Source organism: Harpia harpyja, chromosome W, assembly GCF_026419915.1.
Source record: "Harpia harpyja isolate bHarHar1 chromosome W, bHarHar1 primary haplotype, whole genome shotgun sequence".
NCBI lineage: Eukaryota > Metazoa > Chordata > Aves > Accipitriformes > Accipitridae > Harpia > Harpia harpyja.
In genome coordinates, this window is record NC_068968.1 from 11,468,390 (window position 1) to 11,482,337 (window position 13,948).

A 13,948-nucleotide genomic window follows, 5' to 3' on the forward strand; every position below is an offset into this window, starting at 1 on the left:
ATAATAAAAGCTCTTTTGGGTATACGGCATTTGACCTCGTTTGTGTCTTAATCTTGCTCTTGGGATCATATTGAAACCTTCCCCGACATTGGGTCAGGACATTTAAATTGGCGTCATGGACAGGATCCCTTGAGATGAGAGTGCTGTACTCTTTCCCAAATACGTGAGACCTCTCAGGAACATAAGAGGAGCAGGCTTGTGTTGTGTTGTGTTTGAAACTTTACGTGCTGCCTTCCTGAGATGACTGCTTCCCCGCTTTGTGTAAGATGAGTGATAGTAAAATTGCCCCTTTGGGGAAAGAAGTTTTGTTTGATTTTTTAGAAAAACATAAAGCGCGACCCTCTGTGCCTGGGGTAGACTGGGCTCAGGGAAATTGGTATAATCTGCAGAGCGTTGTTGATCAGATCGTGGCTTTACAGGAAGATGCTAGAGTGTGGTCAGGGAAAGGAAAAGCAATCGTCTGTGCCGTTCTCGGTGCCAGTCTGGCCACAGCAGTGGAGGATAGGGATTGCCACCTCACTGCAGAATCTCAAATTATTGAATCCCTCCAAAATCTTGTTCAGTCCCTTATGGGACAAGTGGCGGGATTAAAAGCACAACTTGAAGCAGAAAAGAACCAAGTGAAACATTTGCAAATTGCTCTTAAGAAGCAGCTCCTTGCGGGTACTGTCCGTGAGGAAATTCCTCCAAGATCAGAAATTGGCTACCCCTTTAAGGACCTGCAGGCAGCAAAAGAGGAAGTGGAGAAGTTGGAGCTGCCTTCATTGTGACCCTTAGTCAAAACTGAATATATTTATGATGATGAGCAGGACCAATTCCCCCAAGTTACAACTAAAGAGGTCCCCTATACTGCCACTGAGTTGGCAAAACTAAAAAAGGAATTTGGCCGAACCCCTAAGGAGTCAGAAATGGAGTATGTGTGGAGAGTATCGTTGTCGGGGGGGGACCAGATTCTGTTAAGCGAAAAGAAGGTGGAAGGGTATTGGGGACCAGGAGTGTTTTTAACTACTGGGGATTACCGTGCCCCCTGGTCTTTAACCCAACGGGCAGCCTATTGGGCGGGGGGTTTGAACCCCTTGGAGAGGGGGATCCCCTCGCGATTACGGGGACTGTTGATCAATTAGTGGAGAGTGTGCAAAAGGCAGCTTGTCTGCAGATGATGTATGATCGAAAATTGGAGCCTACACAGGAGTCCCTGATGATGATGTCGGTGGACCCTGAGCGAATGACTCCCCTTATAAGGGGACTCCCTGATTCTCTGAAACCAGTTGGTATACAAGGAAAGATACAGGAAGGGGATCCCGCGTGACTTAATGGACAGGATGCCAACAGACAAATTGGAAAAATTGGTAACAGGGTGGCCTGGTCAGCAAATAGAAAAGTGGATTTTGAGAATACTACTCCCAGCGCACCCTCCCTGATTGATTTATCAGAACCAAATGCCCCCCAAAAACCTGTGGGAAACTAGATCCTTCACCTTTCAGTGGTGAGCGGGGGGGCGAAGGTTGGATGTATGCAAATACCGGTCCATTGACAGCTGCGGTACCGAATATTGCTGAGCTTATAGCTACAATCCAGGAATGAACCCACCCAATTATGGCAACAGTGGATGTTAAAGATATGTTTTTTATGGTCCCCTTGCAAACAGAGGATCAAGACTGCTTTGCATTTACTTGGGAGGGTCAGCAATTTACTTTCACCCGACTCCCACAAGGGTATAAGCATTCCCCCACTCTAGCTCATCATGCACTAGTGCAGGAGCTAGAAGTAATTCAGACAGAGGAGGGGGGCTGAGTTTATCAGTACATTGACGACATTCTTGTAGGTGGGGATGAAACAGAAAAGGTTCAGAAAACTCAGGATAATATAATTTCTCACTTGGAAAGCTTGGGGCTGAAAATTCCACCAGAGAAAATACAAACACCCTCAAGCGAAGTAAAGTTTTTAGGAATTTGGTGGAAGGGAGGAATGACATGTATCCCCCCCGACACCCTTTCCTCATTGGATCAGATTAAAATGCCAGAGTCAAAAAAGGATTTGCAGCATGTACTAGGATTACTTGTGTTTTGGAGGAAACATATCCCTGATTTTTCAATTATTGCAAGACCCCTGTATGACTTGTTGCGAAAAGGGGCTCAGTGGGAATGGACTAAACCCCACGAAGAGGCATTGCAGTTGCTAGTTTTTGAAGCAACTGCCCATCAAGCTCTCTGTCCTATTCACCCCACAGACCCTGTCCATATTGAATGGGGATTTGCCAAGAGCGGGTTATCAATACATTTATGGCAAAAGGGCCCCGAAGGACCCACTCGACCTATTGGGTTCTATTCTCGCAGTTTTAAGGATGCAGAAAAAAGATATACTGCTTGGGAGAAAGGTTTGTTTGTAGTCAGTTTAGCCTTGAGAGAGGCTGAACGGACTATTCGGCAACAGCCTATAGTGCTTAGAGGCCCATTTAAAGTAACCAAAACAGTTTTAGCAGGAACTCCGCCCCCTGACGGGGTGGCTCAGAGAGCCTCTGTGCGGAAATGGTATGCCCAAATAGAGCATTATTGTGACATTTTTACTGTGTCTGAGGGGGCAGCAAAGATGTTAACCATTCAAGAGGAAACAAGCCCAGATAGAGAAGCACCTGAACTTCCTCCTGTAATGCAAGTGCCCCCCCCATTTTCTGAACAATTGCAGAATGTTTGGTTTACTGATGCTTCCTCTAAATGAGAAGGAAAAACTTGGAAATATCGAGCTGTAGCACTCTGCGTAGATGCGGACAAACAAATAATCACTGAAGGAGAAGGTAGTGCTCAAGTAGGGGAATTAGTTGCAGTATGGAGTGTTTTCCAGCATGAAGCCCAAACTACCTCTTCTGTCTATATCTATGCTGATTCCTATGCTGTATTTAAAGGCTGTACTGAATGGCTTCTGTTCTGGGAACAAAATGGGTGGGAAGTCAATAGGATACCTGTATGGCAGAAAGAAAAGTGGCAAGATATTCTAACCATTACTAGACAAGGAAAATTTGCAGTAGCCTGGGTGGCTTCCCATCAACAGGATAGCACCCCTGTTAGCCAGTTGTCACGGTCCACTCAGTGGACTCGTGATGGTTCGTTTGCTACAATCTCGAAAGTGCAAAATTAAGGTGACCAACACCAAAGGGGATAGCAATAATCACACAGTAAAACTTTATTGTATTGCCTGTGAAGAGGCACACGATAGGTAGAGATGGGTGAAAGAAAGGAGAAAAGTAAAGTTAAGTTTAGAGAGAGGAGAAAGAGAAGTTATAGCTACCACCGCTGATCTCAAGACGTCCTAATGGTCCCGGGTCCAGCTAATGCTGCGTCGTCGATCGTCGTGGTCCTTGGTGGGGAAGCTTCAAATTTCCGTTGTTCAGAAGTCATCTTTTATGCTTAGTAACACACCTTGCTCCACCTCTGCCTCAGGAGTCTCCGCCCTTCTCGAGCGAGGCTATCACGCAGGCGCAGGGTCAGTGTCCGAGGCGTGGTAAGTCTTGGAGGTGGGTAGCCTCCGACCAGGAGGTGTGTTTTGGTATTATAATGAAGCAAAGTTCATCTAAAGTTCATGATTTCTTCATCGATGTTATGGCAACAGTTGCAATCCATCCTTTTTGACAGTCTAACGGCTCTAGCCAGGTACCTTCCAGGAGCCTTGTACCGCACGTTCCGTTCTTGGGATCGGCCACTGCGCTCCAAGCAGGCCGTTGTCAGGTAACGTACTGTTCATGTTCCTGATGACAATGTTGAGACAATGCTGATTTTCTGACCGACTCCTACACCAGTGGAATGGCAAAGCTGATGAATTAGCCCGATTAGCTCCCCTCTAGAACACCCCAATAGCAGAAGACTGGGAGTGATTGTTAGAATGGCTACATGTAAAGAGGAAACATTCGGGGATCAAAGATCTCTATTGTGAGGCCCAAGCTCGAGGTTGGCCAGTTACCAGGGAAGAATGTAAAACTTGTGTGTCTGCCTGTGAACAATGATGTCGTACCCACTTGGAAAGACACCCCCTGGAAGGTGACCCCCTACACCTAAGGGAGGGGAAAGGGTTGTGGGAGGCTTGGCAAGTGGACTACATTGGCCCCTTCCAAAAATCAGAAGGAAAGCATTATGTGTTAGTCGGAGTAGAGATAGTGTCAGGGTTAGTCCAGGCTGAAGCCTTTGCCAGAGCTATTGGGGAAAACACAGTGAAAGCTTTGAAAGAGTGGTTTGGCACTTTCCCCAAACCACAGTCAATTCAGTCAGATAATGGTTCCCACTTTACTGCTAACATAGTCCAAGATTGGGCAACCCAGGAAGGAATCTCATGGGTACGCCATACTCCATATTATCCACAGGCAAACGGAATTGTGGAAAGAACAAATGGCCTACTGAAATGCTTCCTCAAACCGCATAAGCCTGGATGGGCCGAACGGCTACGGGATGCAGTGACTAGTGTTAACAGTCGTTGGGGAGTGAATGGGTGCCTGAAAATTACAGCATTTTGCCCAAAGGCCCCAACCATTATGCCAGCCCAAGATGGCCCGGATCATCCCAGAAATCCATCATATTTTCCAGGCCAACCAGTCTTAGTTGAACTCCCCACGGTGGGAGCCGTACCTCTGGTACTGGAAACCCCGATGAATAAATATGCTTGGAAAGCAAAAGATGCTCATGGAAAAGAACATAAAATCAATACTAGGTGGATTATTCCATCCTTCTAATAACAGTTTGCTTCCGGTTCCCTAGAACGAACCGAGTCTGTTTTTCTTTTCTCTTTCAGGTGAAGACTCTGGAGCCTGCCTGAAGGAATACATGAAGCTGTTGATTGTCTGTGTAGTTTTATCAGTGATTGCTTTGTTAATATTTATAGGATGTTTGGCATACTACCGCAGATGTTGTTTTGGTCGACCATTGTCGCCGCCTTTAATATCTGGGGAAACTCCTGTACCCCCCTCTTCGGCTTGGGGTGGCAAAATGAATTTATGGCTCTAGGCCAGCAAGTGGCCAACACTTTTAATCTGACTAATTATTGGGTATGTGGTGGACCCTTAGGTTTAGAAAGCTGGCCATGGACTGCTGTCCCTATTTCTCTGAAATGGTTAGTGAGTAATTACAGTGAGGTCAAAAATGATTCTTACTGGGGTAAAGACACACAGCCCTGGACAATACGATACCCAGTCCAAGGCGAATATTGTCTGAACCGAACACAGAAAGATGGTATTCCCGTGGGAAATAGCAAGTGCAGCTGGACCTATACTTATGACAACCATTGCCTCACTGATGGTTGTAGACCAATTGATTGTTCAAACCATAGGGCAGCTGTGTCACTGCCAGAAGGGGATGACCAGGCATATTGTCGCTTCTTGAGTTCCAGTTCCCCAAATTTTGTACCTCGCTGGCTCGGATGGGCTTGGGTGAATCAAACAGGACACAGGAAACAGTTTTCCTATTTTTGGTCTTCCACCTGTGGACACATATTTAGCTAACGGTCGCAAGAGCATTCCAGACGCCTTTAGAAGGCCTTGAACAGAATAAACAAGAAGACAAAAAAAGAAAGATGCCAATTAGAAGAACACAGGTGCGCATTCCACGATAAAGGGAACTTGGCACAAAGAAAGAACCTCAATTCCGCAGCTTATCTTGACCAATTAGACTGAGACAAGTTTCGCATGTTTTAGTTAATACAACCAATTATGCCTTATGTTTATGCGCGTGTACAGTGTTGATATAACCAATCATTAAGTGTAACTAGGCGCGTGGACAACGCGTGAATAATGTGTGTAACCAATAGTAAAATAGCTAAATGCATGTACGGATGTAACCAATGTATAAAAATGATGTCTGATGCTCTAGTAAAGGGTCTTCAACTATGATCATATTGATCTGTCGTTGAGTCCATTCTTATGCTCCCGCACCACTAATCAGTCTAATAACCGTCTTAAATGTTACCTGCTTTTGGCACCGTGGTTCTGGTGCCTGGAAATGCAGACTCACTGATAAAATGTATTCTTGTCTCCCTGATGGGACTCAAATTTGGTGGTCAAGTGATAATAAAGACCACTGTCAGGGACATTTGAGCATAGGTCCAGATGGACTTCCTATCTGTTGGGGCACCACAGAAGAAGTAGGAAAAACCATGGACAGGTTGTCTGTCAGATCATCCTCTAGGAGTAGGTAATTCAACATATTTCCAATCACCACGGACACCTACTGGTTTGTTCGAAAATGGTGCACGAGCCTTAAAGGGTCACTATTGGGTGTGTGGCCAACGTGCCTACAAACTGCTACCAGCAAATTGGACTGGAGTGTGTTATGTGGGGGTAATTCGCCCCTTGTATTTTCTGCTCCCGGAGGATGAAGGGGATGGACTGGGTGTTAAGGTATATGATGATCTCAATCGATACCGGCGATCCATTGATACCTCTATAGCAGGTGGGAGTGGCCAAACCTGGGGCAAAGATGAGTGGACCCCTCAACGTATTATACAACATTATGGACCTGCCATCTGGAACCCCAACGAGTGGGTTAGCGGTGCTCAAGAACCTATCTATAATCTAAATTGCATCATCCGGTTACAGGCCGTCCTAGAGATTATTACTAATGAGACAGCCTGTGCCCTTGATCTATTGGCGTATCAAGCCACACAAATGCGAACAGCAATATTACAACATCGCATGGTTCTCGACTACCTGCTAGCCGAGGAAGGCGGTGTTTGTGGTAAACTAAATGATTCTAACTGTTGTTTAAAAATTGATGACAGCGGGAAAATTGTTAAGCAAATTACCGCAGGAATACGAAAGCTGGCCCATGTTCCTGTCCAGACATGGAAAGGCTGGGACATTGATATGTTTTCCTGGCTCCCTGGTGGTCCATGGGTTAAGCGAATCCTATTTTACTTGTTGTGTGGTTTTGCCATGTTGTTGTTCTTACCATGTATCATTCCATGTTTTATACAATTGATTCAATGTGTTGTAACTAATATGCAATTTGTAACTACTGTTTCACCTGACGGTCTTAAACAAATTCACGCTGTGCGTCGAACCACGCCGTTGGTAGTACAGATTGTATGAAATGCTCTTTTCTGGCTTTTCTATATAGCTATCTTTTCTCAAAACCACCATGGGTCCCGAAGCAATCTTTGAGCCAAGGGGTGGTGTGAGAGACTGAATTGTTATCTTGAGCTGTTTGTCTCAAAGATTGTCAGGTGTGAGAGACTTCTCAAGCCATTCATCTCAAGAATTGTGGACTGCTTATCTCGAGCCCTTTGTCTCTGAGATGGCCTAAGCAGGACATTCCTCTGTCCATAAGGACAATTACTAGGCCACTGAGGCATTCAGGAGAGGAAACAGGCTGAAGCCGACAAGCATGTAAGGATGTGGAGGCTACCATTCTCACAGAAACTGTAGTCTTTGAGATAAGATTTGGTCACGTAAAGGTCGTGTGATAGACGAAACCTGCAGCATGTGAACAGTGCATGAACAATAAATATGTGCATACCTCATCGAAATATGCCCTATAAAAAACCGTGGAGACAAGCCGTGGTGTGCACCCACCACCGAAGAATTGAAGACTGAGGACCAACGGGACGCCGCTGGATCCATGGTGGTGACTATCCTTGCGACTCTATCCCGACTGCTTGCTTGATTTCTGCCTTTTCTTCCATTATATCCTATCGCTACTATTTTCCACTTTTGATAGTTTTGATAATAAAAACTCTTTTGGGTATACGGCATTTGACCTCGTTTGTGTCTTAATCTTGCTCTTAGGATCATATCAAAACCTTCCCCGACATTGGATCGGGACACAAGTCCCAGAAGGAAGCGGTTGGTATTGGTTATGCGGAACACATGCTCGAAAAGTACTACCTCCCAATTGGCAAGGAGCATGCACATTAGGAGCTGTAATCCCCAATATAACAATAACTGACAAATTGCATGAACAGAGTGAATAGGTGAAAACTTCTCTCAAATGAACCAGGAGGGTTCATAATCCCACTGCAGATCGTTCCTCAGGATTCCATAGTTTTGTCAGATGGTTTCTCCCTTGAATTGGAGTTAGTGAATTGGAAAAGACAGTAGTAAATATATCAGCTGTAATAGAGGACATTGAAAACAGAACCATTGATGCCATACAGGCATTACAAATTGAAATACCTAATTTGTCTCATGTAGTAATGCAAAATCAAATGGCTCTTAACTTACTACTGCCTTCACAGGGAGGTGTTTGTACAATCATTAATATGAGCTGCTGTACATATATAGATCAAAGTGGCAGAATTTCTACTGATCTAGCAGAGATTTGGAAACAAAGATCTTACATCAGGTTACGAAGGACAACACATCCCGGGGATTTAAGGAGTTATGGCACAAACTTACCTCATGGCTACCTAATTGGATTTGGTTGACAAATCTATTCATTATTGCAATAACTGTAATCTGTGTGTGCATCTTAGCCTGTGTAATGATTCAATGCTGTAGCTGTTGTAGTCAAGTGTACATGACAATTAAGTTTGGGTATTGAGGCTTTGGATTTGTAGGTCCAAAGTCTCGATAAAAGGGAGGAGTTGAACAAAGGCAGGAGAAGGAAAAACTTTACTGTATCGCTGTAGTGATGAAATTTTGCTTGCTTGAATAACTTCAAAATTTTGGTATGTACTGATTAGATAAGAAAACCTTGAGCTTTGTCAATGGTATGCGTTAAAGGCACCAACAAACAGGAGGCCTTGGGCTTGATGTGGGTCAACAGACAAGAAGCCTTGGGCACTGATGGTAAGCTTTGAGTTCTGCTGAGTTTTTGTAATTAAAACTTGCCAAGGCCAGCTAACTAGGAAAAAGAGATGACCCACACTGCGCGTGACCAAAGGGTGGACACTATGTAAATGATAATATGAATATGTATATGACTGGAACCATATAAATTTTGCTTGCTGTAGGTAACGGTGTGCACGATAGGTGGAGCGATCCCCCATGCACCCAGCACCGCAATAAAGAATGCCTGCTTTCTAAAACTCCAAAATCGAGTCTTAGAGAGTTTCTTTGACCAGCTTTTTCGGTAACACAGTCTCCCTGGGAGGTCTGCATGTAGAGGTAGTCCTCAGGGGACTCGATTTGATTTCATTACGGTCTCCCTGGGAGGTCCAAGTATAGAGATAGTCCTCAGAGGACTACTAAAAGCACCTGATCCCTGTAATTGTGTGTTCATTATGGCCTCCCTGGGAGGTCAGTCCGTAGACTGTACCCTTCTCCTGAAGAGATTAGAGGGCTACAATGCCCAGCCCTCTCCCCATGGTATGACTTGGGCCCGTAACAATTGGCATGATCCGCAAGCTGTAGTGGACAGAATTTTTGTTTTGGCTAAAGAACGAAGGTTGAAGCAAGGAAAAGGGAAGGCGTTGGTCTGTGCGGTTTTAGGAGCCGCTTTGGTGGCAGCACATTCCCCACCCCCACCCCCATCCTGCCAGCAGGAAACAAAACTTCTCCAGGAAGGGAGAAGGGGAAGGAAACCCTGGAGGCTGCAGGTTGAAATTTGAACTGGCCAATCAAGATGCGCTAGGTACACCAAGGTGACCCTCCTAGCCAATAGAATTAAATGACCACAGGTCAGATTTGACAGGGGTATAAACGGGGTCCCAAGGGGGAGTCCCCGACTGCAGACTTGCTGCTCCGAGGAGGACTGATTCCAACATGTCCTCCGGCGGGACCCCATTTATACCCCTGTCGAATCTGATCTGTAGTCATTTTAATCCGTATTGGCCAAGAAGGTCACCTCAGTGTACCTGGCACATCTCGATTGGCCAGTTCAAATTTCAACCTGCGGCCTCCAGGGTTTAGGTTTTCTTTTCCTTCCCCTTCTCCCTGCCTGGAGAAGTTTTGTTTCCTGCTGGCGGGATGGGGGGGGGAGTGTACTGCCACAAGGTGTCGGCACTCTGAACGGATGCCACCAAACAAAATGGCATAATTACTGACAAGAAACAAATTTGGGTAACAGATGTTTTTGGAAACTCTTGGCCCCAGGCAACTGCCCGGGTCAAGTGCTGGTTGCCAGGAGATGAGACTGCGACAGGAACTATAATGATATTGGGACCACTACCAACAAACATTTTGGGGCTCGACTTATTGAAAGGGAGAGCATGGATAGACTCCAAGGGGAGGGAATGGAAGTTCAGACTTCCTGCAGCTTCGATGAGGCTTTTGCAGTCAGCACCTATACTCCCACCTTCAAAAATAGTCAATGTGAAACCTTATGCCTTGCCATTAGGGGCGAGAGAGGGGATTGCCCCTGTAATAACTGAGCTATGGGAACAGGGAATAATTGTCCCAACCCACTCGCCTTACAATTCTCCGGTGTGGCCAGTCCACAAACCAAACGGAAAATGGTGGTTAAGAGTTGACTATCAGTGCTTGAATGCTAATACAGGTCCCTTAACAGCTGCAGTGCCTAACATGGCCGAGCTGATCCCACTAATAACATTTACATTTTTATTACTCAATTCCCCCTCTAAAGTATTTAAAACAGAATAGGTGGCTCCAGTGTCTACTAAAAATTCAATTTCCTCATTTCCCAGCTTAGCTATAACCAGAGGTTCCGCTGGGGGAGACTCCTCCGGTCTCCTTCTGATAACGAAAAGCCAGTCGAAGAAACTCTCTAAGACTCGTTTTGGAGTTTTAGAAAGCAGGCATTCTTTATTGCAGCGCTGGATGCACGGGGGATAGTTCCACCTAGCGTGCATGCCACAGCTTCAGCACAAACAGGTTATATAGAATAACTAATTACATATTAATCAGATTAGTATACATATACATAAAAATGATTATAACTGATTATCTTAGTACTGCCTACATCCGATCATGCGCAATGAAGGATCCATTTGAGTCGAAGGGCTGCTTTTGCGACCACCGACCCATTTGAAGTTCTTGTTGGCTGTCCTTGAAGTCTTTATTCTTGTCCTTGTTCTTTGATCTTGAAGCTTAACGCAGTTTCAATCACATGTGGTCAGTTTCAACATTGTTCTCATCTAGCATACAGGAACATCTAGTCATAAGAGCCAAGAACTGCCAAACTTGAGAGTAACTACCTCTACTAGTTAATTGCTTGGCTATACTTTTGTCTATTGTTTCAATCATAGTGTTCGTATAAGATTTCTAATAATTATTTACCAAATCTCACTTTTACAGTCACCTAGCAGCAAACCAGTTTCCACGGCTGGTACAAAATATTAAAACCATCAAAATATTTAGACATACCATACAGAATGTACGGACATAAGCTATCACTTCATTCAGTTTCAATTGAGACAACGGGGCATTGTGCTGTGCTAGTCTTTAGATGAGAGCAGTCATGTTTCCAATGTCACTCTTCCTCGCAATTTATACACTGACTTTTCCCTAATCGAGGCCTTGCCCCCTGAATCAGAGAGTATCTTCCTCTTCCCCTATCTCATCCTCTACCTCTCCCTCTTTCTGAGGGATTTCCTCCATATAAGATAGCAATTAATTTACTGTTTACAGTCTCCTTTTTCCTATCCCTATTCCTATACACAGTCCAAGCTACCTCTAGTAATTTCCCTAAGTCTCCAGCATCTTGTCCCTGCAGGTTTTGCAGTTTTCTTCTAATGTTGTCAGAGGACTGTCCAATAAACAGAGGAGCTAATTGATTTCTTCCTTCTTCTGAATCAGGATCTATGGTAGTATATTTTTGTGCAGCATCTTTTAATTTATTCACAAAATCAGTAGGGGATTCCTTTCTATCTTGTTTAATTTCATATAATTTAGACCAATTAGTTGCTTTAGGTATTGCATTTCTGATTCAAAACAAAATCCATTTTTGATATTGAGTTAATAATTGTCTTGGTCGATTCAGATTGGGGTCCCAATTGGGATCTACTGAGGGGAAATTACCCTTGACTGTCCCTTGCAGGACTCCTGAGGCAACTTGTGCCTCAACTTGTGCTCTAGCCATTTTTCGAATCATTTCTCTTTCAGCACTATCAAATAAAACTTGCATAATTGCTTCAATATCTTTCCAGTCAGGGTCTTGGGTTTTAATCATCATTTCAAAAGCACTAGCTGCTTTATCAGGATCATCTCTATAACTTCCAGCTGCTAGTTTCCAATTAAGATCTGTTATTGAGAATGGAACTTTGACCAATACCGGTCCCTCATTTCCCACAGCTTGACGGAGGGGAGCCTGTATAACCTCCCCCTGTTTTCCCCTCATCCGTCCTGCTATGGGGCTAAAACCTTCTGCTCCTGAACTATGATCTTTTCCTCTAATCTGGGGAGCCACCAAAAATTCAATTTCTTCCTCCTCTAATCCACCTAATTTCAAACATCGCTGTCCAATACTGCAAGCTGAACAGCACCGTTTTAAATTTTTCCCTTTTTCCTTTTCTAATGCCAAAACAAGAGGATCAGTGGGGGCAAAATTAATTCCACATTCTTTTTGCCATTCTGGATGATTTCATAAAGTGAAAAACATATTCATATACAAAACTTCATCCCACTTTCTTTCCTGCCTTAAAAACAACATTAATTGCAATAAGGTGTTATAATCTAATGTACCACTCATAGGCCACTTTTCCCCATCATCCAATTTATACAGTGGCCACCATTGATTACAGTACTTGATCAAATTTTCACTTGTCAGGACCCCACCTGGGAGTCCAGCAATGTGCCTCCAATGTCCCAAAATACATCCCAAAGGTGACTTTTTCAAAATACCTCCATTAGACGATTCCCCACCCATATTAAATATGAGTAACAGAACAATTAAATGATCCAAGGAAACAAAACAAATCTGTATTTCCAATAACCAAATTCTGATCGCCAGGCACAATTATGTCATTCACAACCACAACAGTATTACCAGTCGGAAGACTCTAACCCCACAATTACCGGCCGAGGACTCTAACCCCATAGGCTTGAGTCAGGGACTCTAACCCCAAGCAAGCTTAAGTTGGGGACTCTAACCCCAGTAGGGACTCTAGAGTTGGGGATTCTAACCCCTATTAGTCAGGGGACTCTAACCCCCACAGGCGCCTTTAGTCCAACCTCTGTGGGCTTTGACGAGGCAGACAGTCCAGGGACTCTAACCCCCGACACTTGGGGACTCTAACCCCAAGGGAAAAGAAAGAATGCCTTCTCACCTTTCCAGGGGACTTGCCTAGAAATCTTTGGGTCCGGGGATCAGATGTTCTCCCCGAGAAATCCTCGGTGCTGGCTGGAGGTCCAGAGATCCCACGGAGCCGTCGATGTTCAAAGGCAGGGTCCTATCTGGGTCGCCAAATTGTTACCGAAAAAGCTGGTCAAAGAAACTCTCTAAGACTCGATTTTGGAGTTTTAGAAAGCAGGCATTCTTTATTGCGGTGCTGGGTGCATGGGGGATCGCTCCACCTATCGTGCACACCGTTACCTACAGCAAGCAAAATTTATATGGTTCCAGTCATATACATATTCATATTATCATTTACATAGTGTCTACCCTTTGGTCACGCGCAGTGTGGGTCATCTCTTTTTCCTAGTTAGCTGGCCTTGGCAAGTTTTAATTACAAAAACTCAGCAGAACTCAAAGCTTACCATCAGTGCCCAAGGCTTCTTGTCTGTTGACCCACATCAAGCCCAAGGCCTCCTGTTTGTTGGTGCCTTTAACGCATACCATTGACAAAGCTCAAGGTTTTCTTATCTAATCAGTACATACCAAAATTTTGAAGTTATTCAAGCAAGCAAAATTTCATCACTACAGCGATACAGTAAAGTTTTTCCTTCTCCTGCCTTTGTTCAAGGCATCACACCAATCTTGTGAAAAAAAAAAAAAAAAATCTGGTAAACCAAATTGCTCCTGGAACAACGCTTCCGGGGGACCTTTCATGGCTCTAAAAAAAAAACCAAACCAAAAAAACCCTCCCTCTGACTATTCAACGATTTATCTTCTTCCCTGAGGAGGAAACTTTGAAT

At 44.4% G+C, this 13,948-nt stretch overlaps 1 protein-coding gene across 1 annotated transcript; it reads left to right on the forward strand.

Annotated features, from left to right (window-relative positions):
* Positions 1–230: 230 nt before the first annotated feature.
* On the forward strand, positions 231–1,309 carry LOC128136053 (uncharacterized). Its single transcript, XM_052775144.1, is given in 2 exon segments — positions 231–1,080; positions 1,083–1,309. Coding segments are annotated over 2 exon segments (1,041 nt in total). The 5' UTR covers positions 231–266.
* Positions 1,310–13,948: the final 12,639 nt, after the last annotated feature.